Raw genomic sequence first — 23,372 nt, forward strand, 5'->3', positions numbered from 1 at the left:
ATAGGCCAAATAGTTGTATATTTGAATACTTGCTTTCATGCAATAAAGTGTCTCCAAAAACTGAACAGTAAATCAAATCCTACTTAAGTACATCTGGGATACAATTCTTATAAACCCTGGGTCAATGTTTAAAAATAAGTAACTTATTTTTAAATCTTACTTAAAAATTGAAGTTTCATAGTATTTTCTCAAAGTGAGATATTCTAAACAATATTTTACACCCATTTATCCACTCTTTAGTAAGTAAATTCATCATGGCACCAAATGAATGTAAAATAATTTACTGAATTAAACTTTATAAATTTGTACATGGCAGTGACCAGTATTGTTATATTGAGACATCTCAAAATATACTGCTCTCAATCTAAATCCCAAATCTAAGTATTGAAATGTAAACCATAAAATAAAGGAGGATAAATTTGAAAAAGTATTTTTCCCTTCTGAAACTTGTTATTCTTTAAATTTCAAAAGGAAGAGGGGCTTTGTAAAAAATAATTATCTGATAACTATAAAATTCTAATGGTTTATATTGTAAATCAATCTCATGCTATTTATTTAGTACTTCTTATAAGGGCACTAGCAGAGATTAACTTCAAAAACGTATTTTTTTTCCTCTGTGCCAATATGACTTACTAGAAAAATAGTCCCACATATCCAATTTCCCTCAAATAAATATTTAAAAGTAAATTTTCATTGTTACTCTGACAACAATAAAACATCCAGATGCCTAATATTTTTCAGTTCTACCATCAGCAATAAATTATTTATGAGATAAATGTTTAGCTTTGTTATTTGACTTATTTGTAAAAAATAAATTAAGCTTGAGAGTTTCATTAACTCAAAATCTACGGCTTGAGTTAAAATTCCTTATAATGCTATAATAAAGCCCAAAAAACATTTTCACCAATTTTTTTGTTTTTGGTTTTGTTTTTGGGCCACATCCATTGATCCTTGGGGGTTACTCCTGGCTATGCGCTCAGAAATTGCTCCTGGCTTGGGGGACCATATGGGACAACATGGGATCAAACTGAGGTCTGTCCTAGATTGGCCACGTGCAAGGTAAACAAACAGCTTACTGCTGTGCCACTGCTCCGGACCCATTCACCAAATTCTTTTTAAACGGATGCAGGAAAATTATGTGAAGCAACATATAAAAGAAACATCATTAATCACAAGTACATTCAAATCCATACAAGAAGGGGCTAGATTGATGATAGGACAGCGGGTAGGGCTTGCCTTGCATGCAGCTGACTTGTGTTCATTTCCCAGTATCATATATGGTTCCCTGGATCCACCAAGAGTAAATCCTGAGTTCAGAACTAGAAGTACCCCTGAGCATGCAGGGTGAGGCCTAAAAAACAATAAATAAATAAATAAATAAACATTAAAAAATGCACTAGAACCAACAGTGCACTTTGGATTACAGTGAGGTAGGACAAAGTTATACACACATATATTTTTAACTGTCAAACTTACAAAACTGAAATACTGACATACTCAGATTTCATTCTGATATCCATAAAGAAAAATTTTAAACTCAAATGCCAAACTATTTCCTTAGATTAAATGTATAATTCTTTTGAAATACATAAAAATTACAAAGGCTGCAAGATGTATTTTATTTCAACACAAAGTAGGTTTATATAAAAATAACCCAGGATATAGAAAAATGAAATACAAATATGTTTGCATAGATTCTCTACATAAAATATCTACCTGGGGTTAAGGACTGGGAAATAAAACTCTAAAACTAGTATAGTTTTACAGTTTTCTTGGATACCAAGTTTATATCAAATAAAAGCCCTTCACCTGGGGAAATGGGTAGGAGGGAAAACAATTTAATTTAGCATATGTCTATATTTATTTTTCTGTTGCTCGAATATAAACCAATGATGACAAGAGGAGAAACTCTGGGGGTTTATTTAACAAAATTAAATTCACATTTCTGAGTCCATCATAGTGCATCCAATGTCCGTCAATCTGGAAAGCTGCAGAATAATGATGTTCCTCTTTGTTAAATAATGTGGCACCTTCCAACAAATACCTGCAGTTAAATGACAAAGTGTAGCAGAAAATTATAATACTTCTAAATTTTGGACTTATTAATTTATTTTGCGTACCAGGAATTACATCCAGGGTTTCAAACATGGAAAGATGTAGTTTTACCATTGAGGCACGGTCCTCGATAGTTTTTTGCTTGTTTTTGGACCATATTTGGTGATAACTCCTGGCTCTATGCTTAGGGATCACACCTGGAGATCACTGCAGTACTAAGGATCAAACCCAGGTTGGTGACACGTTACACAAATGCCTCAATTCCCATACTGATCTCCAGTATAATTAAAAACATTTGTTTTGTTGTTGTTGTTGTTGTTGTTGTTGTTGTTTGCTTTTGTTTTTGGACCACACCAAGCAGTGCTCAAGACTTAGTCCTGGCTCAAGCATTCAGGATCACTCCTGCAGGATGATATATGGTACTGAGAATCGAACTTGGGTAGCCGGTATTCAAGACAAGCAGTATCAACCATCTCTCCAGTCAGTCCCATTTAAAAATTCTTAAGTAATGAATTTTTAAAAAGTCAGTATTTGTGGGGCCGGAGAGATAGCACAGCAGTAAGGCGTTTGCCTTAGACACAGAAGGACGGTGGTTCAAATCCCGGCATCCCATATGATCCCCCCTATCCCCCAGCCTGCCAGGAGCGATTCCTGAGCCTAGAGCCAGGAGTAACCCATGAGCGCTGCCGGTGTGACCCAAAAACCAAAAAAGAAAAAAAAAGTCAGTATTTGCATTCTGTTCCCTGAGACACATCTACATAAATCACAAAGTAATTGGTAATTGTAAGTTAAATGTTTAAATAAAAAATCATATTAATTTATGTAATAAATTATATTAATTTAATACTTTGAAAAATAATTACTTTAAGAAAATAACTTAGAAAAATGGCCACTGCAGCAGCGAGGGAAGCCCAGAGATAGAGAGCAGCTGGTCCCTTGAGCCCCCTCAGCCCCGAAATCCCCGAGGCGATGAGCTCGATTCCTGGAGCAGAAACACCAGCCACATACAAACAAACTTCTAGGGAGATTGCTGGAGAAGGCAGAGGTGATACAGTGACAGTGAGGAGTAAGTGGCGCTAAAACATTGTCCCAACTTGGTCTCCGAGGACTATAGCTCTGGAGAGTGTGCGGGTCTGTCCATCGGGTCCATCAGGCCAAATTTGCAGGTCTTGAAAGTCACGGATATTAAAAAGTGCACCTGGGAGGCTGGCGAGGTGGCGCTAGAGGTAAGGTGTCTGCCTTGCAAATGCTAACCAAGGAAGGACCATGGTTCGATCCCCGGTGTCCCATATGGTCCCCCCAAGCCAGGGGCAATTTCTGAGCGCTTAGCCAGTAGTAACCCCTGAACATCAAACCGGTGTAGCCCGAAAAACAAAACAAAAAGAAAGTGCAGCTGGGGGCTGGAGTGGTGGTGCTAGAGGCAAGGCGTCTGCCTTGAAAGTGCTAGCCGCAGTTCAATCCCCTGTCGCCCCACATGGTCCCCCCAAGCCAGGAGCGATTTCTGAGTGCATAGCCAGGTGAAACCCCTGAGTGTCAATGGGTGTGGCCCAAAAACAAAGAAAAAAATACAGGACCGATAGCATGAACGTAGAGCGTTTGCCTTGCACACAGAGAAGGACAGTGGTTTGAATCCCAACATCCCATATGGTCTCGAGTCTGCCAGGAGCGATTTTTTTTTTTTTTTGAGTCACACCCAGCAGCGCTCAGGGGTTACTCTTGGCTCTACTCTCAGAAATTGCCCCTGGCAGGCACGGGGGACCATATGGGACGCCGGGATTCGAACCACCGTCCTTCTGCATGCAAGGCAAACGCCTTACCGCTGTGCTATCTCTCCGACCCCGCCAGGAATGATTTTTGAGCTTCGAGCCAGGAATAACCCTAAGTGCTGCCAAGTGTGACCCCAAAACCAAAAACAACAACAACAAAGCGCCCCACCCCCCAAAAAAGAAAGTGCAGCTGGAGCTTTGGAGAGCAGTGAGGGCCCAAGGTCATAGGGCATGGGCACAAGAGTGCAGTCCAGTCTTCAAAGAAGTGCAGCTAAGCTCAACGGGGGCCCTGCAATCTGGCAGAGGCAGTAATGCTGTGAAAAGGCTACTGATCTTCAGCCTGCCAGCCTCAACAGTGAGGCTGGGGAGCCGCTCTACCTGTGGGCATCCTTTTGCTCAGCCCAGTCCTGTCTCCCTAACAACTCAAGTTGGGTCTGGGGCCCAGCCTGCACTTTTTTTTTTTTTTTTGGGTCACACCCAGCAGCGCTCAGGGGTTACTCCTGGCTCTACAATCTGAAATCGCTTCTGGTAGGCTTGGGGGACCAAATGGAATGCCGGGATTTAAACCACTGTCCTGCATGCAAGGCAAACACCTTACCTCCATGATATCTCTCTGGTCCTAGCCTGCACTTTCAACAAAGGTTCCTACACCCAGACAGGCAAGAGCAGAGAACAGTAGCTGTGGTGACTGTTGGCACTTTTTGAAATAAAAGGGGTTATTTAGACCTCAAGCTAGTCACCTTGTAGATATAAGTATGGCTGCCACTTCTCTCTGAGGCCTCACATTTCTCCTAGCCAAGGAGTTCCACCACATTAAAAAAAAGAGAATAACTCAAAATACATGGTTTATTTAAAAAATGCTCAACATGAAATGATAGTGTAGCAGATAAGGTGCATGCCTTGCATTTTCATCTCCCAGCACCACATATGAACCCTCAAGTCTATCAGGAGTGAATCCTGAGCATAGAGCAAGGAGAAAGCCCTGACCACTGCCAGCAATAATCCAAAAACAACAATAAAGAAGTTTTTAAAGTATATACAAGGGCCAGAGTGATAGCACAGTGGGTAGGTGCTTGCCTTCCAACTGGCCAACCTGGGTGGTGATTCTTGAGTTCAGTAAGCCCTAAGTACCAGCAGTTGTGGTAAAGAAAAGAAAAAAAAATCCAACCCAGTGATAACTCAATTAGTTGGAGTACAGGCTTTTCATGTAGGAAGCCTGGGTATGATAACCAGCAAAGCATAAGGTTCACTGAAATCCTTGAGCTCAGAGAAACAAGCAACTAACAGGAGAGAACCAAAACAGAAACACCCAGCTAGCTCTGTGCTTGGGGTAGGGGGTTGCTCCGGCAGTACTTGGTGGAGTCTATGTGCTACTGGGGTATTCTGGATTGGAGAGATAGCTCTAAGAGCTAGAGCATATGTTCTGAATTCAGGAGTCCCAGATTCTATCTCTGGTACCAATGGTCTCCTAAGCACAGCTGGTGTGTCCTCTCTAATGTGCAAAGAAACTTAGTTTTTGCATGCAGATATTTTTCTCTAAACGAATAACCGGGTTACTCCTGGCTATGCACTAAGAAATCACTCCTGGCTTGAGAGATCATACAGGATGCCGGGGACCAAACCCAGGTCTATCCTGGGTCAGCTGTGTGCAAGGCACATGACCTACTGCTGTGCTATCGCTCTGATACCAGGAAGGTTAACCTTTTTATATTAAATGATGACTTGGATTATACACGTCTTTAAGATGAAATGTAACAATCAATATTTACTAACTGCCATGTGAGGAATTACAACAAACATCATGTGTTAACTCATTAAAAATTCATAATTAGGGGCTGAAGAGATAGCATGGAGGTAGGGTGTTTGCCTTACATGCAGAAGGATGGTGGTTTGAATCCCGACATCCCATATGGTCCCCTGAGCCTTTCAGGAGTGATTTCTGAGCATAGTGCCAGGAGTAACCCCTGAGCGCTGCCGGTTGTGACCCAAAAACCAAAAAAGGAAAAAAAATTCACAATAAAATGACACTAGGTAAATACTGTCAATCTCTTATATATAAAAAACTTAAATGTGAGCTGGAGAGATAATATAGTGGGTAGGGCACTATAAAGGTCCCAAATAACAGATTTCCATCCAGGTAAAATGGGTCTGGAGCAAGGGAAGGTGCAGGAAATAATCCAAAGCTGAGAGTGAAATATGAGAAGCCAAGTAGCAATTTACCTTATCAAATTGAGAGAGAGAGCTGCCTGTCAGACTGGGGTTTTTTTGGGCCACAACTGGTGGTGATCAGGGGTTTTTCCTGACTCTGCTCAGAAATCGCTCCTGGCAGGCTCAGGGGACCATATGGAATGCTGGGGTTTGAACCTGAGTCCGTACTGGGTCAGCTGTGTGCAAGGCAAACGCCCTAATGCTGTGCTATCCTTCTGGCTCAGACTGCAGTTTTTATTGAGTACAGAGACTACGCCTGTGCAGGGGAGTGTAAGGACACAAGGCCTATCTTGAGCCAATACCACATAGATTGGTTTGATATTGCTAAGTAGAAAAATAGATGTTTTGGGTAAAATTAAGTTGTAAACAGATACCAAAAAACCCTGGATGATTTTTGTTTTGGGTGAAACCAAGTTGTAAACTGTAAACCAACAGGGCTGCTAGCTTGGTACTCAGCTAGCCTGGTTTTGGTCCCTAGCATACATATCCCTGAGCAACACATGGAGCAAGTTCTGAGTGCAGAGCCAAGAATAAGTTCTAGCACTGCCAAATGTGGCCCAGCCTCCTGTCTTCCTCAAAAAACCTGATGGTAAACCAGTTACATTACAGTTCTAAGATCGAATCATTTGTAAGAAAAGGCAGGAATCTGACTCAAATTCTGCAATTCTGTGGTCCAAACATACAGTCATTGAATGCTTACTTCAGCAGCAAATATACTAAAATTAGAACAAACTTGTATGCATACTGCTAGTGACTGACTTCGTGTTATAGAGGCATATTTCACTTAGGATAAATTTAGGGATAGCTATGACTTAACACACCAATATTTCCTTAAAGCTTTTTCAAGTCCTGATGGAATACCCACATACTTACTTGTGATCAGATAAATCTAAGTTATAGGGTACATATGCCAAATCTTCAGATTTCCAATGCTGCATATTTAAGACAACAAAAGGTGGTGCTCCATGGCAGAAAACTCGCTGGGAAAACTCTCTTAAGCCACCACATCTAAAATCGAAAATAGTCATGAACTTTATTAATTAATTAAAGATTTATTAATCTTTATTAATTTCATAATAATTATAATTATTTTAAACATGATATGGCTATATTCCTTGCAAATAGTGTTAATTCAAAGATGTGAGGTGATTTTTTTTTGGGGGGGGGTGTTGGGTCACTCCTGGTATGTTTAGGGGGAACATATGGGATGCTGGGGATTGAACCTGGGTCAGCAGCATGTTAGGCAAGCACCCTACCTGCTGTGCTAACACTCCAACCACACCCGTGGTGCTTGGGAGTTACTCCTAGCTCTGCTCTCAGAAATCATTCCTGACAGGCTCAGGGGACTATATGGGGTGCTAGAGATCAAACCATGGTCAGCTACAAGTAAGACAAATGCCCTACCTGCTATGCTATTGCTCAGGCCAAGATGTGGAGTTTTTTTTGTTTTGTTTTGTTTTTGGGCTACACTCGGCGTTGCTCAGGGGTTACTCCTGGCTGTCTGCTCAGAAATAGCTCCTGGCAGGGACGGGGGACCATATGGGACACCAGGATTCCAACCAACCACCTTTGGTCCTGGATCGGCTCCTTGCAAGGCAAACACCGCTGTTCTATCTCTCTGGGCCCATGAAGTTTTTATACAGTAGAAATAATACTTTTAAAACTCCAAGAAAAGCTATTTTTCTAAGCTTATAAAAGCAAGTGATCCATTAAACTAATATAAAAGGTTTTATTTGTAGGTACATATTATTTTTCTCTAAATTGATTTCAAATAGGAATAATGGCAGAGAGAACAATATGACTTATAATCCAAATTCTGTTTCTTAGTAGTATCAGGTATGAAGCATATGAATGAGAACATAACACAATTATACAGTAAAATCTTGATTAACCGGAATGCTCAGAGCACATTGTTTTGGTTAAGAAATATTACTGATGAAACTAGGTTAACCAGAAAAATCTTTTTTTTTTTTTTTTTTTTTACCGGGATTCGAACCAACCACCTTTGGTCCTGGATCGGCTGCTTGCAAGGCAAACGCCGCTGTGCTATCTCTCTGGGCAGAAAATCATTTTGTTTTAATTTTTATTGCTAAATATATTTTTACTTTCTGGAATTAAGTATAATTAACAACAGAATTTATTCTTTTTATTCTAAATATTCTCAGTATTGCAAACAGACATTTTTAAGAGATTGGGATGACTTGATGAATATGGACTGCCTCTCTGGACTTCATTTTTTTAAAATGTTAAGTGTTTTGGTTGTCATTTACCTCTTTCTCTTAAATGAGGAGTGCAGAAAAAAATCCAGTTAATTGAGGGTCCCGATTAGCTGTGTTCCGGTTAACCAAGGTTTTATTGTACCTACTCAGCAGTGGGGAAGAAAAGAAAAGGCATTTGCTTTGTATTCATCAATTAATATTACTATTATATTCTATATAGTGATATTTGGTAATGACAAGACAACGTAAGATCTCATAGTAAACAGAAGACAATTAACTATATTAAAAATATTAGACTTCTGAAATATTGATGAGTTACCATGTCTTAAATAATAACATCAAAGAGCTTATCAGTCCAGAGTTCTTTATAAACATAGAAATGCTTTCATCTTAAAAGACTCACCCCTGCTCTTCACACAGTTCAATCCTAGAACAGAATAACTCATCCATAGCCAGTCGTATCAAGTTTCCATGTGGAATTTCTTGAGGAGGACTAAAACAATTTTAAAATGCATGTATTTATAGCTAAATACATTAAAAAAGGATAAATGTTTACAAATCACTAATATTACAAATACATTATAAACAACCCAAATACAAATGATCCTATGATCCTATATTTTTTTTGTATAAATATATATATACAGATATATATATATATATATATTTATATATATATATTTTTTTTTTGGTTTTTCGGCTACACCTGGTGATGCTCAGGGGTTACTCCTGGCTATGCACTCAGAAATCGCTTCTGGCTTGGGAGACCATATGGAACTCCAGGGGATCAAACCTTGGTCAGTCCTAGGCTGGCACATGCAAGGCAGTCGCCTTGCGCTCTGCGCTACCACTCCGGCCCCTACCTTTGTATTTCTTATAGCTTGAATTAATAAGTGCAAATGCATTAAGCTTTCCAAGAACCATAAAGTCTTCTATTAAAAAGCTCCTTTACATACAGTAATGTCTTTTTTTCCCAGATAATTCAATAGATGATTTCAGGGAAAGGAAGTAGGACTGATAATTAGGAGATAGGCTGGAGCACAGTTATTGATAGTACAGCAGAAAGGGTGCTTCCCTTGCAATGTGGCTGATTTGGGAAGGATCCCCAGGAGTAATTCCTGAATACAGAGTATTCAGTATTCAGGAGTAATCCCAGACCACTGGTGTGTGGCCCCAAAATGAAAACAACAACAACAATAATCAAGGAGTGAGAGTCTGACTTAATTCAAGTTCAACCACTGATGTTACATTTTTTTCTTTACAAGGGATGAAACATACACTTTGCAAAGAGGTGTCTGGCTGGCATGATCATGGTTCCCCAAAACCCCAAGTACCATCACTGAGGCTCTCTCTCATAATTTTATTGGGGGGGGGAGCACACCTAGCAGTGCTTGAATCATGTGGCAGAGAGAATAAACCTGGATCTTCTGCATGAAGATCCTTGGAGCTATCTTTCTGGCTCCCCAATTCTTTTAAAATGTTTTTTTTTTCTTTTGGGGGGCTACATTCAGCTATATTCAGGGCTTACTCATGGATCTGCACTCAGGAATCATTCCTAGCAGTGCTTGCTCTGGTGACCATATAAGAAGCCAAGAACCATACTAGGGTAGCTATGTGCAAGACAAACACCTTAACTGCTATACTACCTTTCTGGCCTTAGAACAAAAAATTTAGTATCTCAAAAGTGATACAGAGAATATAAAATATGATGAAAATGTTTTATGAAGAATGAAAAGCATAAAATCTTGGTGTAAATATAATATTGTAAATATTTCATTATAATTTTAAAACATAAAAATTACAAGATACTTATTAAAAAGTAAGATGAATGGTTTGCTTTTTATAAAGAAAAAGGTCCATAGGTAGCTCACTGGCCAAAAAACAAATAAATAAAACAACCATGTTTGTCTCAAGCCTGTCTTGCACAGTGCCCTGGTTCAAACCTTGGTACTTCATATGGTCCACCAAGCACCTTCAAAAATGAGCTTCTGCATAGGGCCAAGAGTAAGCTCTGAGAAATGCGGTATGGCTACAAAACAGAAACAATAAATTAGAATCGAAAATTAAAAACTTGATTCACAATGTGAACCTGGGATTTTATCTCAGATGCTACTCACATGTGCCAAGGTGGCTCTGCTATTCAGAACTCCCACAATTCAATAAAGTGTGAGATCTCTGGCATATTAAAGTCAGGTGTGTGGAAGCATAATACCACAACCAAGTGAGTGTGTGATTGCCAGTTTCTGCAACAACTACAATAGGAAAATAAGGGGAAAAAATGGGGTCTTTCAGGGAGAGAAAGGGAGAATAAAAGCAAGATGTAATTCTGAAATGCTTATATATATATTTTTTTACAGTAATAAAGTCCCCCTCCCATGGAAATTTTAAAACTAACATCCTATCAGCAATATAGGAAAATCAAAGTATGTAATAGAAAAAAGTCTTTAATTAATTGACTATAAAGATATATAAAGTCCTAGTATGGGGATACAGTTCAAAGGGCTGACATGCATATGCTTTCAGGAGGGTGGGTGTAACTTCCTAGTACCACTGTTTCCCAAAATCTGAAAAAACAAACAAACAAAAACAAAACAACCAATCTCTTAGCTGTGCTGGAAATTCACAATTTCCAAAATGTTTTTTTGTTTGTCTTTAATCTTTCCACAGTTTCTGTCCCCTGTGGGCTTTCCTTTTCCCCAGCTCATCACTATATTATGCTACTTTGTTTCTCTTTAAAAACAAAAACACTCAGCAGGACATAAGAGGAATAGTACAGCAATGGTACAGCACTTGCTTTGCATCCAGTCAACCTAGTTTCGATTCTCAGCATCTCATATGGTCATATAAGCCCACCAAGAGTGATCTCTGAGCTCAGAGACAGGAGTAAACCCTGAGCCACTGGGTATGGCCTACATACCCAAATCAAATAAAAAACACTGAGCAGGGGGCCGGAGAGGTAGCATAGAGGTAAGGCATTTGCCTTGCATGCAGAAGGATGGTTCGAATCCCAGCATCCCATCTGGTTCCTGACCTCCCAAGAGCGATTTCTGAGCATAGAGCCAGGAGTAGCCCCTAAGCCCTAAGGTGTGACCCAACCCCTCCCAAAACAATCAAACAAAAAAACAAAACAACAACAACAACAACAACAACAACAAAAAAACAAACCACTGAGCAGGCTTCCCAAGTCTTTCCTAGCTAATGAAGAAAACTCATACCAAATTACAATCATCATATTCTTGTGGTAAGAGCCCAATTGGAGTTGTGGAGTACTTTTAATGTTCTTATTCATGTAAAACTCATCTAATTTACAGAGATCTATTCAAGGGGCAAAACACTCCAAAATAGTATTGATTTTCAAGAGATAACAATTGTGACACACATACTCACACACACACAAAAAAACAAAATAAAACAAACAAAAAAAAAAACAACTGCCTGGAGAGTCAAACAAAGTATTCAAAAAGATTTATACATATATCAGGGCCAGAGTGATAGCACAGAGATAGGGCGTTTGCCTTGAACATGACTGATCCAGTATGGACCTTGGTTCGATTTACAATGTCCCATATGATCCCCCAAGCCAGGAGCGATTTCTGAGTGTATAGCCATGAGTAACCCCTGAGTGTTACTGAGTGAGGCCCAAAATGCAAAAAAAAAAAAAAAAAAAAAATTATACATATTACTTTGCAGTGAAGAATTACTTTTCAAGAATCAGTGGGTTTTGTAAAGAGAATCCTAAGATGTTCCAATGTAATAAACTGACTTTTTTTTATTTGTTTGTTTGTTTTTGGGTCACACCCAGCAGCACTCAGGAGTTACTCTTGGCTCTATGTTCAGAAATCGCTCCTGGCAGGGTCAGGGGACCATATGGGATGCTGGGATTTGAACCACTGTCCTTCTGCATGCAAGGCAAACATCCTACACCTCCATGCTATCTCTCCGGCCCCATAAATTGACATTTTTATTATAGGATCTACACAACAATCTTATATTTGTGTGGTTGTTTTATTTCTAAGTAGTTATACCACAGCACCTAAACTTTAAATAAAAATAATATGTATATTAGTAATATGGTTTTTAAAAGCAAATGACTTTTTTTGGCCAAAAATTACAGAAGAATTTAGAGCAACTTACTTTATATTAATTGTGCGCTGCTGATCTTCCTGCACACGAGTTGGGCATCGCCAGTTGGAACAGTAACTCTCTTGCATGGTAGACATGAGATTTTCAAGATTTTTTGTAAAATTATCATGCTCATTCCCAAATAAATCAATAATTAATGAAGCTTTATGAACTTCAGATTTATATTGCTGTTTTTCCATCTTGTCCCAAATCCAAAGTAGCTTCACAGTTGTAAAACTGTAGGTGTCCATTAAATAAAGAAAACAGTCTACAAACTCTCTACCTAAGTGAAGTGAGAGTTCCCTGGGAAAATTTTCATTTTCATTAAGAATAACATATAACAACATCAGGAATCCATCTATGGTGCAGGTATTTTTCAGTCTGATTTCAACATAGAGTGGTGTACAGGATACTGCTTTGCGGCCAGCTTTGATAGTGAAAACACCTCCCCAAGGAAGAACAGGCCTCCAAAATGAGCGATCTTGGTTATAGTTATTTTTAATTGATGCTTTGATCTCTTCAAACAGTGTCTTCATCCTGCTTTTCAAAAGATTAAAACAAACACATTTGTGATTTCATGGTAAATGCAAGTTTAAATAAAAATAAATGTACTTGACTATTCTAATTAAATAAAATTAGATGGTCTTCCAATTCAAGAAAATTCTTTTAAATAAATCATTTATTTTAAATAAATTATTCTTTTAAATAAATCAATAAGCCATTTTCCCTTTATGTAGTGGAATAGTCAGTGGAAAGAGTATTTTAAGAAGTTATAATCTGGGGGACAGAGAGATAGCATGGAGGTAAGGGTTTGCCTTGCATGCAGAAGGACGGCAGTTTGAATCCCGGCATCCCATCTAGTCCCCTGAGCCTGCCAGGAGCGATTTCTGCGCGTAGAGCCAGGAATAACCCCTGAGCGCTGCTGGTTGTGATCCAAAAACCAAAAAAAAAAAAAAAAAAAAAAAAAAAAAGAAGTTATAATCTTCACTTGATAAAAACACTGTACATTTTGACATTATATACAAAAATCTCTAAAGAAATTAAAATTTTTTTTTTGTTTTTTTGGGCCACACCCGTTTAATGTTCAGGGGTTACTCCTGGCTAAGCGCTCAGAAATTGGCCCTGGCTTGGGGGGGACCATATGGGACGATGGGGGACTGAACCGCGGTCCTTCCTTGGCTAGTGCTTGCAAGGCAGACACCTTGCCTCTAGTGCCACCTCACCGGCCCCCCAATTTTTTTTTTAAATTCAAAACATTTGGGGTTGGAGAGATAGCATGAAGGCAAGGCCTTGCGTCCAGAAGGATGGTGGTTCGAATCCCATCATGCCATATGGTTCCCGTGCCTGCCAGGGGCAATTTCTGAGTGTAGTCAGGAGTGACCCTTGAGTGTTGTTGCCAGGTGTGACCCAAAAATAAAAGAAAAATTCAAAACATTTTAAAACATTTAAAAATTTTAAACATCTATATTTGGTTTCGGCATCTCAAATGGCCCTTCGAGCCCACCAGTAGTGATTCTGGGAGCAAGAGTGGTGTGTGACTGAAATCAGTGTCTTGTTTTCACCACCTTTTTTCATTTTGGGTTTTGGACATTCCAAGGGATGCTCAGGGATCACACCTGGCAGGACTGGGTCAGCCCCACACAATACAACCTTAACCTATATTCTACATATAGGGCCCCTTTCTAGCATCTTTTCACTTTAATTGGAGGAGGGGTGATTATACCCAGAAATGCTCTGGGATTATTCCTGGCTTGACTCTAGGAATCACTCCTGCCTGTGCTAGGTAGACCATATAGGATGCCAAGAATCAAACTCATGTCAGCAGCATGTAAGCTAAGCTCCCCCGCCTGCTGTACTTTTCTCCAGAGTCCCTTTTACCGTCAAAATTTTGAAGTAAGACATTCTTTCAAGTACAACAGGAATACAGCACAAAATACTGCGAACCTGTTTTATTTGCGTGAAAAGTTAAGCGCAAACCGATTTACGCTATCAGCAGATTTGCAGCTAACACATGTACGCACATATGATCACAGTAGTTTTGCCTGGAAACATGATATTGTGAATTCTAAAATAGCAAATACTATATTTAGTCTTCAGAGTAGTAACTTATTGGTCCTACTCAACATTTGTGAATAAGAGGGCATGACAAATCTGGAGTCTAGGAAAACACAGATTTTGTTTTATCTTAGCAGAAATTGACTTATTTCCTGAGATCTTAAAATAAGACATGTAAATGCTCAAAAATAATAATAAAATATAAAGCATTATTAATTTGCTGAGTTTTACTCCATTTGAGGGCTACAATTGGTGGTTCTCTGAATTTACTCCAAGCTCTATGATTACCTTTCACTGCAGGTGGTGCTGAGGACATATGTGGTACTGGGTCAACACTGCATGCTGGGTCGACAGCATGCAATGCAATGCAATGACCTGTGCTATTTTTTCAGCCTTAATAGTTGAATTTTATTTATTTGGGGGGTACATCCTCTGATCCTTTGTTTAATTGTAAGAAACTTGTGGTATGTTTAGGTTCTAAAAGAATGCCTCGAAGGGAATCGTTCATCTCTGCAGCATTAAAAATGATTATCTTTTGGATATGACAAAATAAGAAATGAAATATAGCTATATATCTATTATGTTTATAGCTCTGTACAGCAAGAGTAGAATAAAACTACTATTCTATATAATAAATTATATTTCTATTATATAAATTATATTATATAATTATACATATTATATAATATATAATTATATCATAAAATTATATATAATAAAGTGCTCCCCGAGGGGGCAGGAAACGGAGGGGTAAGGATTAGAAAACTTCGTACACAGTCGAGTTTCAGCATTAATTTTGCTTCCAGATAAACTGCGGTTCAAGCAAATTGAAAATGTGAAGCAATTGACTGCAATGAGCATTTCTTCACGGTGCTTTACGTTTGTGCACCATTATTCTGCAGCTAAGATCTAAGTAAATCCTGGCTTGAATCTGTGGCCTCTAGAGGCCCTTCAGGTGGCTAGAACCTGGAGGAAAAAAGAAAAAAAAAACCTCTTCGACCTCTAAATTCCGCAGCCACCGGGCACCTTTCTCCTCTCCTTTCCAAAGGGGCCAACAGTTAGTTCCCATACCCATGCGGTGATGAGAGAAAACTCGACCAACACCTGCCAAAGCATGGCCAGAAGGACTCCCCCTGCCCAACCGGAAACCAATCGAAGGCATCCCCGGGGAAATCAGTGTCCCAACACTTGGCCACACGCGCGCATCCCCGCCCACCCAGCATGTACCACGCCCACAAACAGCGTAGGCCACGCCCATCGCCGGTGTAGGCCACGCCCCACCCGGCCCGCTGGGCCTTTCCGGAAGTGCCCGCTCCAGAAAGCCGGGAAAAGGCTGCGAGCAGTGTCCCGCCGGCCGGACACCTGAGGAGGCGGGAGGGCGGCTCGTCCTCCCGACGTCTCGTACCTCCCCGGGGACCGAAAACTGCCGGTGCCGCCGCACCCGTCGCCGCCGCTTGCTCATGGAGAGCCCGTGCTTCTTGCCAACGCCGCCGCCGCCGCTCCCTCATGTACTAGCACCACAGGCGGTCTCGGTCTCCTCAGCAGGGGAGCTGGGCTCCGCCGGTCCGGCCTCCATCGCACCCGCCGCGGCGGGAGCCACAGCAGCTCCAGCGCCCAGGCTCGATCCGACCGGGCGCCCCGAGGAGCCAGGATCGCGGGGACACGTAGCTGCTTATTACGGAGCAAGATTCGGCCGCCGGACCTCCGCCCCCCTCCCCCCTGGCCAGCCCCCTGCCTGCCAGCCTCCCTCCTGCCCTCGGCCGCCCGCCCGCCCGGCCGCGGCCCGGCTTCTGCTGCGCAGGCGCGAGCTCCTCAGGGCCCAACGTGCGAGGCGAGGCTCTGTGTACAGCGCCCTGAGTTGTCCAATGGGGAACGGGATCGGGGGCTTGGGGGCGGGACCTCATGGAGGGGCGGGGTTCTAGGTTTCGAATGTAGGTAGGCCAGGGCAGCCGGAAGTGGGCTGAATTTGCACGGGGGCGGGGCCTAGTTGCTCCACCTTCTGGCCATTTTGAGGCTGAGAACATCTTGCCTGGGAGTTTTGTTGCTTGGTCTTGTCCCATTTCTTTTTACTCAAATGGACTAGCGTTGTTTTTTTTTGTTTTTTTGTTTTTTTTTAATAAGTTAGTTATTTAAACCTGTTGACTCAAGGAATTAGACAAAAGTTGAACTAGTATCAGACAGGCTTTATTGATGTGTTCAAGAACGACTGGGCAGCCTGTCTAGAGTACAGGCGGGGGTGGGGTGGGGAGGAGGGAGATTTGGGACATTGGTGATGGGAATATTGCACTGGTGAAGGGGGGTGTTCTTTACATGATTGAAACCCAAACACAATCATGTATGTAACCAAGGTGTTTAAATAAAATATATATATAAAAAAGAATGACTGGGCCAATATGCTGCACTTGACCAGTGGAAATGAATTATAGGATGTAAGGAAAATTGATTCTTAAATCCATTTTAGAGATTAAGTGGGGGATTTGGAGATGATCTAATCTCGCTCATTCCATTATAGCTGGAAATTGAACGCCTGCGTTTGAATAATTGGTTCTTGTTTTCATTCCTCCTTTATAATCCAGAGCCCATGTGAATCTGTTCCCTGGAGAACACAGGCCACTCTAGGGAACTTATCTCCACCTGCAATCAGAGGTGGAGAATGGCAGTGACCTTTTCGTCATTTAGCTATTTAAACCAATAAACATTTTGGTTTCTTTTTTTTTTTTTTGGTTTTTGGGCCACACCCGGTGTTGCTCAGGGGTTACTCCTGGCTATGCGCTCAGAAGTCGCGCCTGGCTTGGGGGACCATATGGGACACCGGGGGATCGAACCGCGGTCCATTCAAGGCTAGCGAAGGCAAGGCAGGCACCTTACCTCTAGCGCCACCGCCCGGCCCCTAAACCAATAAACATTTTAAAGTGGAGCTCAACTTCCAGAACCCACTCTGCAGGCAGCTCATGGCTAGAACTGCACGTCAATGCGTGACAGTCAGTTACAGCATGAATTAAGCAGTGTGGACGTCTTCACTAGCAGGATATCCATGAGTTTGGGAGAATCTTTCTTACCAACTCTCAAGGAATCTAGGAATCTAGGGATCTTCCCTAGATCTTTCCTAGAGAGGGTTGGAGTCTGGGAGTGAGGCTTAGCTTGCTAAGATAGTGTTACAGATGGGAAGAAAAGGGATTTCCTGAGCAAAGAACTGATGACAAGTTCTACTCTTTAAAGTTTTCTGTTTTTTTCATATTCCTTAGAACAGTTCACACATGAGGAGCTGAGGAATGGATGTGTATACTGGAATTTACATGTGCAATGTTTACTCTCAAACACCCCAGAAACAAAAGAAAAATTTTTAGAGGCTGGAGAGATAATACAATGGGTAAGGTGCTTGCTTTGTATGTGGCCAACCTGGATTCAATCTCTGGCACCCCATATGGCCCTTTGAGCACTGCCAGAGTAATTCCTGATCTCAGAGTCAGAAATAAAACCTGAATAACGCAGAATGAGACCTCCCCCAAATGATTTAAAATTGTGCATAAATATAAGTAATATGCTTAAGATTAAACTTATAAGACACATATGACTTGGCAATTCTCTTTACAAAAACAATTAGTCATGGTGGTTGTTAGCAAGAAAATGGCTCATTAAAATGCTGAGATTTTTTATGGGGTGTGTGTGTGCTCGCGCATGCATGCATACATATGCACTGGATTTTTTTTTTTTGGTGCCACACCTGGGTGTGCTTGAGATTTATTTCTGGCTCTGTCAGTTATGCTTAGAGGACCATATGGAGTGCCAGAGATTGAACACAGGTCGGCCACTTGCAAGGAAAACAGTCTACTCACTGTATTGCTGTGGCCCAAACAGGCCAAAGCAGTATGTGTCCTATACAGATTTCAGTAATTCACAGCCTCACCAAGGCCATCAACTGAGATTTCCATTCTTCTTTCTTCTGCTTTTCTCAAAATCTGACAGTTGAATTTCAGGATTTTTTTTATGACAGCATTATTGAGGTAAAATTAACTTAAAATATATGGAACATATTTAAAGTACATAATTTGATTAGTTTTGACATATGTATTCTCACTGCAGTCAAGTGAATAATCCATCATTCTAGGTATCTTTATCTCTCTATAATTTTTCCTCCCTGACTCCTACACCTAAGCAACTACTAATCTATTTTTTGACAGTCTAGATTAATTTGCATTTTCTAAAGTTTTATGTAAATAGACTCAATAGGTATTTTTGGAGCCACACCCGGTGACACTCAGGGTTTTTCCTGGCTATGCACTTAGAAATTGCTCCTGGCTTGGGGAACCATTTCAGATGCCAGGGGATTGAACTGCGGTCTGTCCTAGGTCAGCCGCGTGCAAGGCAAATGCCCTACTGCTGTGCCACCGCTCTGGCCCCTCAATAGGTATTCTTTTTGAGGGTTTGGTTTCTCTTATTTAGTATAGTTTTTTTTTGGGGGGGTCACATCCAATGGCACTCAGGTTACTCGTGGTTCTGCACTCAGAAATTGCTTCTGGCAAGCACAGGGGATCATATGGAATGCAGGGATTCAAACCACTGTCCATGCTGAATCAGCTGTATGCAAGGCAAATGCCCTACTGCTGTGCTGTCTCTCCAGCCCCTACTTAGTATAATTTTCTTGACATTCATCATTTTTGTTCTGTGCACCAATACTTTATTCCTTTGAATTGCTGAATGTATTTCTTCATATAAATGTACTACACTAGTTTATTCATCATTTGATGTGCATCTGGGTAATGCCTATTTGGGAGCTGTTACCAATTAAACTGATTATTTTATATAAGTCTTCAAATCTGTTTATGGATGCATATTTTCTTTACTCTTGGGTAAAAATCTAGAAATCGAATGTTTTTTTATTTTGTCTGTTTCAGTTTTGGTTTTTCAGCCACAAAGCCACTGTGCTTAGGACTTACTACTGGCTTTACTGTCAGAAATCACTCACACACACAGACATGCACACACACAGTGCACATGTTTGCATGTCTGGAAATGGAATGGTTAGATAATATGGCAGATGTATGTTGAACTTCTTAAAAAAATTGCTAAATTGCTTTTCAGTGACTGTACCACTTTATGTTTACATCAGGAGTGTAGTCAATAGTTTTATCATCACACCTTATTTAAAAATAATAATTATTATTAGTTTTGTCTCAGAGATTATTCCTGGCTTTGTACACAGGAATTACTGCTGGTATTGCTTGGGGGAACATATGAGATGCCACAGATGGAAGTCAAATTATCTGCATGCAAGGCAAGCACACTACCTTCTCTAGTCCCTCATCAGTCACTTTTAACTGTAGCCAGCTAACAACTGTGTGGTGGTAACTTGTTTATTATTACTACTATGTATTTATTTTGTGGTGCCAAGGAATTGAATATTGGTTTCACACAGAAGAAATAGACCAGTGGGCCACATTGCCAGACCCATCTTGTTGCTTTTTTTTGTACAGTTGTGTTTCCCTTAACCTTGCTTCTGCATTCTGTGGTTTCATTTAGCAGCAATCATTTGTGGTTGGAAAATAGTATGTATGATAATGTAATTTATTTGTTTGTTTTATTGCTAGGGATCAAAATAAAAGCCTCACACATTCAGTGATAGTGCTCTGCCTCTGAACAATAACCTGGACCTCAAGATATTTTGAAAGAGAGAAGGAACACAACATTTAAATTGGATCACAGTATAAATTATGTATAATATACATATATTTTTTCTGTGCTAGGATTGAATACAGAGCTTTGTACATAAAGGCATGCACTCTAATATGTAGCCATTCCCAAAACAACAGTGTATTGCTGTACTTGTATTTACTATTTGAGTTATTAATCATATTTGATCTGATTCATAAGTAAGGGGGGATGTACACCCACCAGTGTTCAGGACTTATTCATGGCTCTGTGCTCTGGAATCACTCCTGGGAATACTGGGGAACTATGTGTGCTACTGGAGATTAAACTCAGTTGGCTATGTGCAAGTCAAAGTGTTTGATTTCTCTGGCCCTGAATGGAAACTTTTAATCAAATATGCCTTGCAAATTACTTTCTAGTATGTGATTTGATTCCATTCTTTTTATTGGAATATTTGAAAAACTTAAATTTTAGCAAAGTCTAGTATACTTTATATATTAGACTTAAAATGTCATTCTAAAACACCTTTGTCTCAATCTCAAATACTTTTTTTGTTCTCATGAAGTTCTATAATTTTAGATTGTATATTTAGGTCTGTAATAATATTTGAGTTACTTTGCATATCATCCTAGTGCAGGGCAACACTAATCTTTTATCATTCCAGTTTTAGTGGGCTGCTGAAGCAAGCACTGAAAAGATTATTTATTTGTTTGTTTGTTTATTTGTTTTTGGTTTTGGGGTCACATCGGGCAGCGCTTGGGGGTTACTCCTGGCTCTATGCTCAGAAATTGCTCCTGGCAGGCTCAGGGGACCATATGGGATGCCGGGATTCAAACCACCATCCTTCCACATGCAAGGCAAACGCCTTTCCTCCATGATATCTCTCCGGCCCCTAGTAATTTATTTAAAAAATAAATTGGCCATATCTGGTGACACTCAGGGGTTATTCCTGGCTATACACTCAGAAATGGATCCTGGCTCGGGGGGGGGCATATGGGACGCCAAGGGATTGAACCTGGTTCAGCCGCATGCAAGGCAAATGCTCTACCGCTGTGACATCACTCTGGCCCCTGAAAGAGTTATTTTTATACTATGTTACTTTTGTACTTTTGTCAAAAGTAGTTGTTCAATATAGTTTCATAAACATTTATTCATTATCAGCTATATATCAGCCTGTGTGCTAGCACTGGAGATATGTATCAGTAAATGTTCTTTGGTTATAAGGAATGAACACCAAATGGTGCTAAATTAAATAGTAAACATATTGAAGAATCTTAGGTATATTAAAATTAAAGAAAGCTAAACAATAAGGTCAGTTACTTTGATTGGAAGAGAAGTAGCTAACCAAAGAACAACTGATTTTATTCACACAAAGAGGGAAGGGTGCTAGGGAGATTTAATTTGAAAATGACATTTTCTCATCCATAGTTTCTCCAAGCAGAAATGCTCTAAAATAATAAGAAGACAAAGATGAAATCTAAAGCCTGTTTAAAGTAGAGATTTGAGGTAGAGATGAATTCTTGTGTGGTTATAAAGTATTTTGTTAAAAATTCAGAAATAGTGGGGTCCAGAGATATAGCAGGTAGGGCACTTGTCTTGCAAATAGCTGACACAGGTTCAACCTGGGAATCCCATTAGGTCCCCTAAGCATCACCAGGAGTTTTCCCTTAGCTCAGAACCAATAGTGAGCCCTAACCATTGCTCGGTGAGTGCCAAACAACAACAACAATAACAACAAAACAATGGGGCACTTGCCTTGAGATGTGACAAATTTGTGCTTGATTGCTGGTACCACTATTTGTGTTGCCATAAGTAATTCTTTGCACAGATTCAGAAATAAGCCTTGAGAACTGCTTAGTGTGACTCCAAAGACTAGAAACAAGATAAAACATCCAGTTATGTGTTATTTTTTCTGCTCCTTTACAATGGTTTATTTTGTTATATATACTTATGTGTAATTAACCATAACAAGGTGTATGAGTTAACTGTATTCTATCAGTCCTTTGGGGGTAGTTGTGGAGTTTAAAGATAGTAAACCTTAACATTGGGTAATATGATTTTGGGGAGTTAAGAAAAGATAGCTCACTGAGCTAGAGCACTTACTTTGCATACATGAGGTCTGGGTATGTTCCATAGCATTACGTTTAGGACTTTTGAGTACCTCCAGGAGTGACTCTCAAATACTAAGGTGGGAATAGCTTCTGAGCATCACTGGGTGTGGCCTCAAACAAAACAAAACAAGCCCAAGACAAACTGGTTTCTTGCTTACTATTTTTGATCATGAGAAGAAGGTTCTTTAAAATGCAAAATGAAAAACATTAAGGTTTTCATGGTTGTACTGAATATAAGGACTATATAGAACATGTCTTGCTTTCATTTTCTTTTTAACATGAAATATTTGCTATCCTGTGGAAACAGACTGGCCTAAACTTTGTTAAATCATACAGTCTAAGTGCTAGTTTTCAAATAAACATTTTATAATTCAAAGAAACCAATATGACATTGGTAAATGGCTGAAGAACACCTTGTCAATCCTACCAGTCTGCTTTACACAACTGTCCAAGCGTGTCCTGATGAGAGCCTTCCTATATCACTCACTTGAAACTGAGCCATGGTGTTATTGTTAGAAAAAGGTGTTTTTTGGGGGCCAGAGAGATAGCATGGAGATAGGGCGTTTGCCTTGCATGCAGAAAGATGATGGTTCGAATCCCGGCATCCCATATGGTCGCCCGAGCCTGCCAGGAGAGATTTCTGAGCATAGAGCCAGGAGTAACCTCTGAGTGCTGCTGGGTGTGACTCAAAAACCAAAAAACAAAAGGTGTTTTTATCTTTGCTCTTTTTAAAAAGGAGAACATAAGATTTATATAGCTATTGGTCCATGTACAGATGAAAGAGGATAGAGAGGTAAAAACACATAATAGTGTGACAACTTGGGGCTCAAACTATAGTACAGTGAGTCACATATTTGTCTTGCACACTACTGATCCAAGTTTGATGCCTGGTACTCCTATATGGTCCACCATGCATTGCAAGGAGTATGCTCTGAGCCCAGAATAAGCTCTTAGGATAGGCAGGCATGGCCCTCAAACAAACAAACACATAAGCAAATAAAAAGTTCCACAAAATAAAAATAAAAAGACAATAAAAGAAGGTCAGAAGCACCCGTCCATGGTAAGAAGTTTGCCACAAGAGTGGGGATTGCAGTTAGGATAAAAAAGGGAAAAATAGGATGGCTATTTTGTACTATTCAATATAGACTTTTTTTATTGCTCATTCTGGTTCCTATACTAGTTTTATA

General features: G+C 40.1%; 1 protein-coding gene across 2 annotated transcripts; it reads right to left on the reverse strand.

Annotated features, from left to right (window-relative positions):
* Positions 1 to 1,780: 1,780 nt before the first annotated feature.
* On the reverse strand, positions 1,781 to 15,925 carry C2H14orf28 (chromosome 2 C14orf28 homolog). 2 transcript variants are annotated; one of them, XM_049768344.1, is made up of 5 exons: positions 15,831 to 15,925; positions 12,383 to 12,907; positions 8,652 to 8,741; positions 6,903 to 7,037; positions 1,781 to 2,044 (listed from the first exon to the last, which is right to left on the reverse strand). In XM_049768344.1, exons 2-5 carry the CDS (start codon positions 12,904 to 12,906, stop codon positions 1,861 to 1,863), a joined length of 933 nt encoding a protein of 310 aa, XP_049624301.1. In that variant the 5' UTR covers position 12,907; positions 15,831 to 15,925; the 3' UTR covers positions 1,781 to 1,860. The 2 variants fall into 2 exon arrangements, with proteins under 2 accessions (XP_049624301.1, XP_049624300.1); XM_049768343.1 differs by lacking the exon at positions 8,652 to 8,741.
* Between the last annotated feature and the right edge of the window lie 7,447 nt (positions 15,926 to 23,372).

Source organism: Suncus etruscus, chromosome 2 (assembly GCF_024139225.1).
Source record: "Suncus etruscus isolate mSunEtr1 chromosome 2, mSunEtr1.pri.cur, whole genome shotgun sequence".
NCBI lineage: Eukaryota > Metazoa > Chordata > Mammalia > Eulipotyphla > Soricidae > Suncus > Suncus etruscus.

Coding starts and splice junctions, on each gene's coding strand:
- C2H14orf28 (XM_049768344.1), bottom strand. CDS start 12,906: ATGAAGACACTGTTTGAAGAGATCAAAGCATCAATTAAAAATAACTAT. Junction 7,038..8,651: donor GAACTGTGTGAAGAGCAGGG/GTGAGTCTTTTA, acceptor TTTCGATTTTAG/ATGTGGTGGCTTAAGAGAGT. Junction 2,045..6,902: donor TTAGATTTATCTGATCACAA/GTAAGTATGTGG, acceptor ATTTAACTGCAG/GTATTTGTTGGAAGGTGCCA.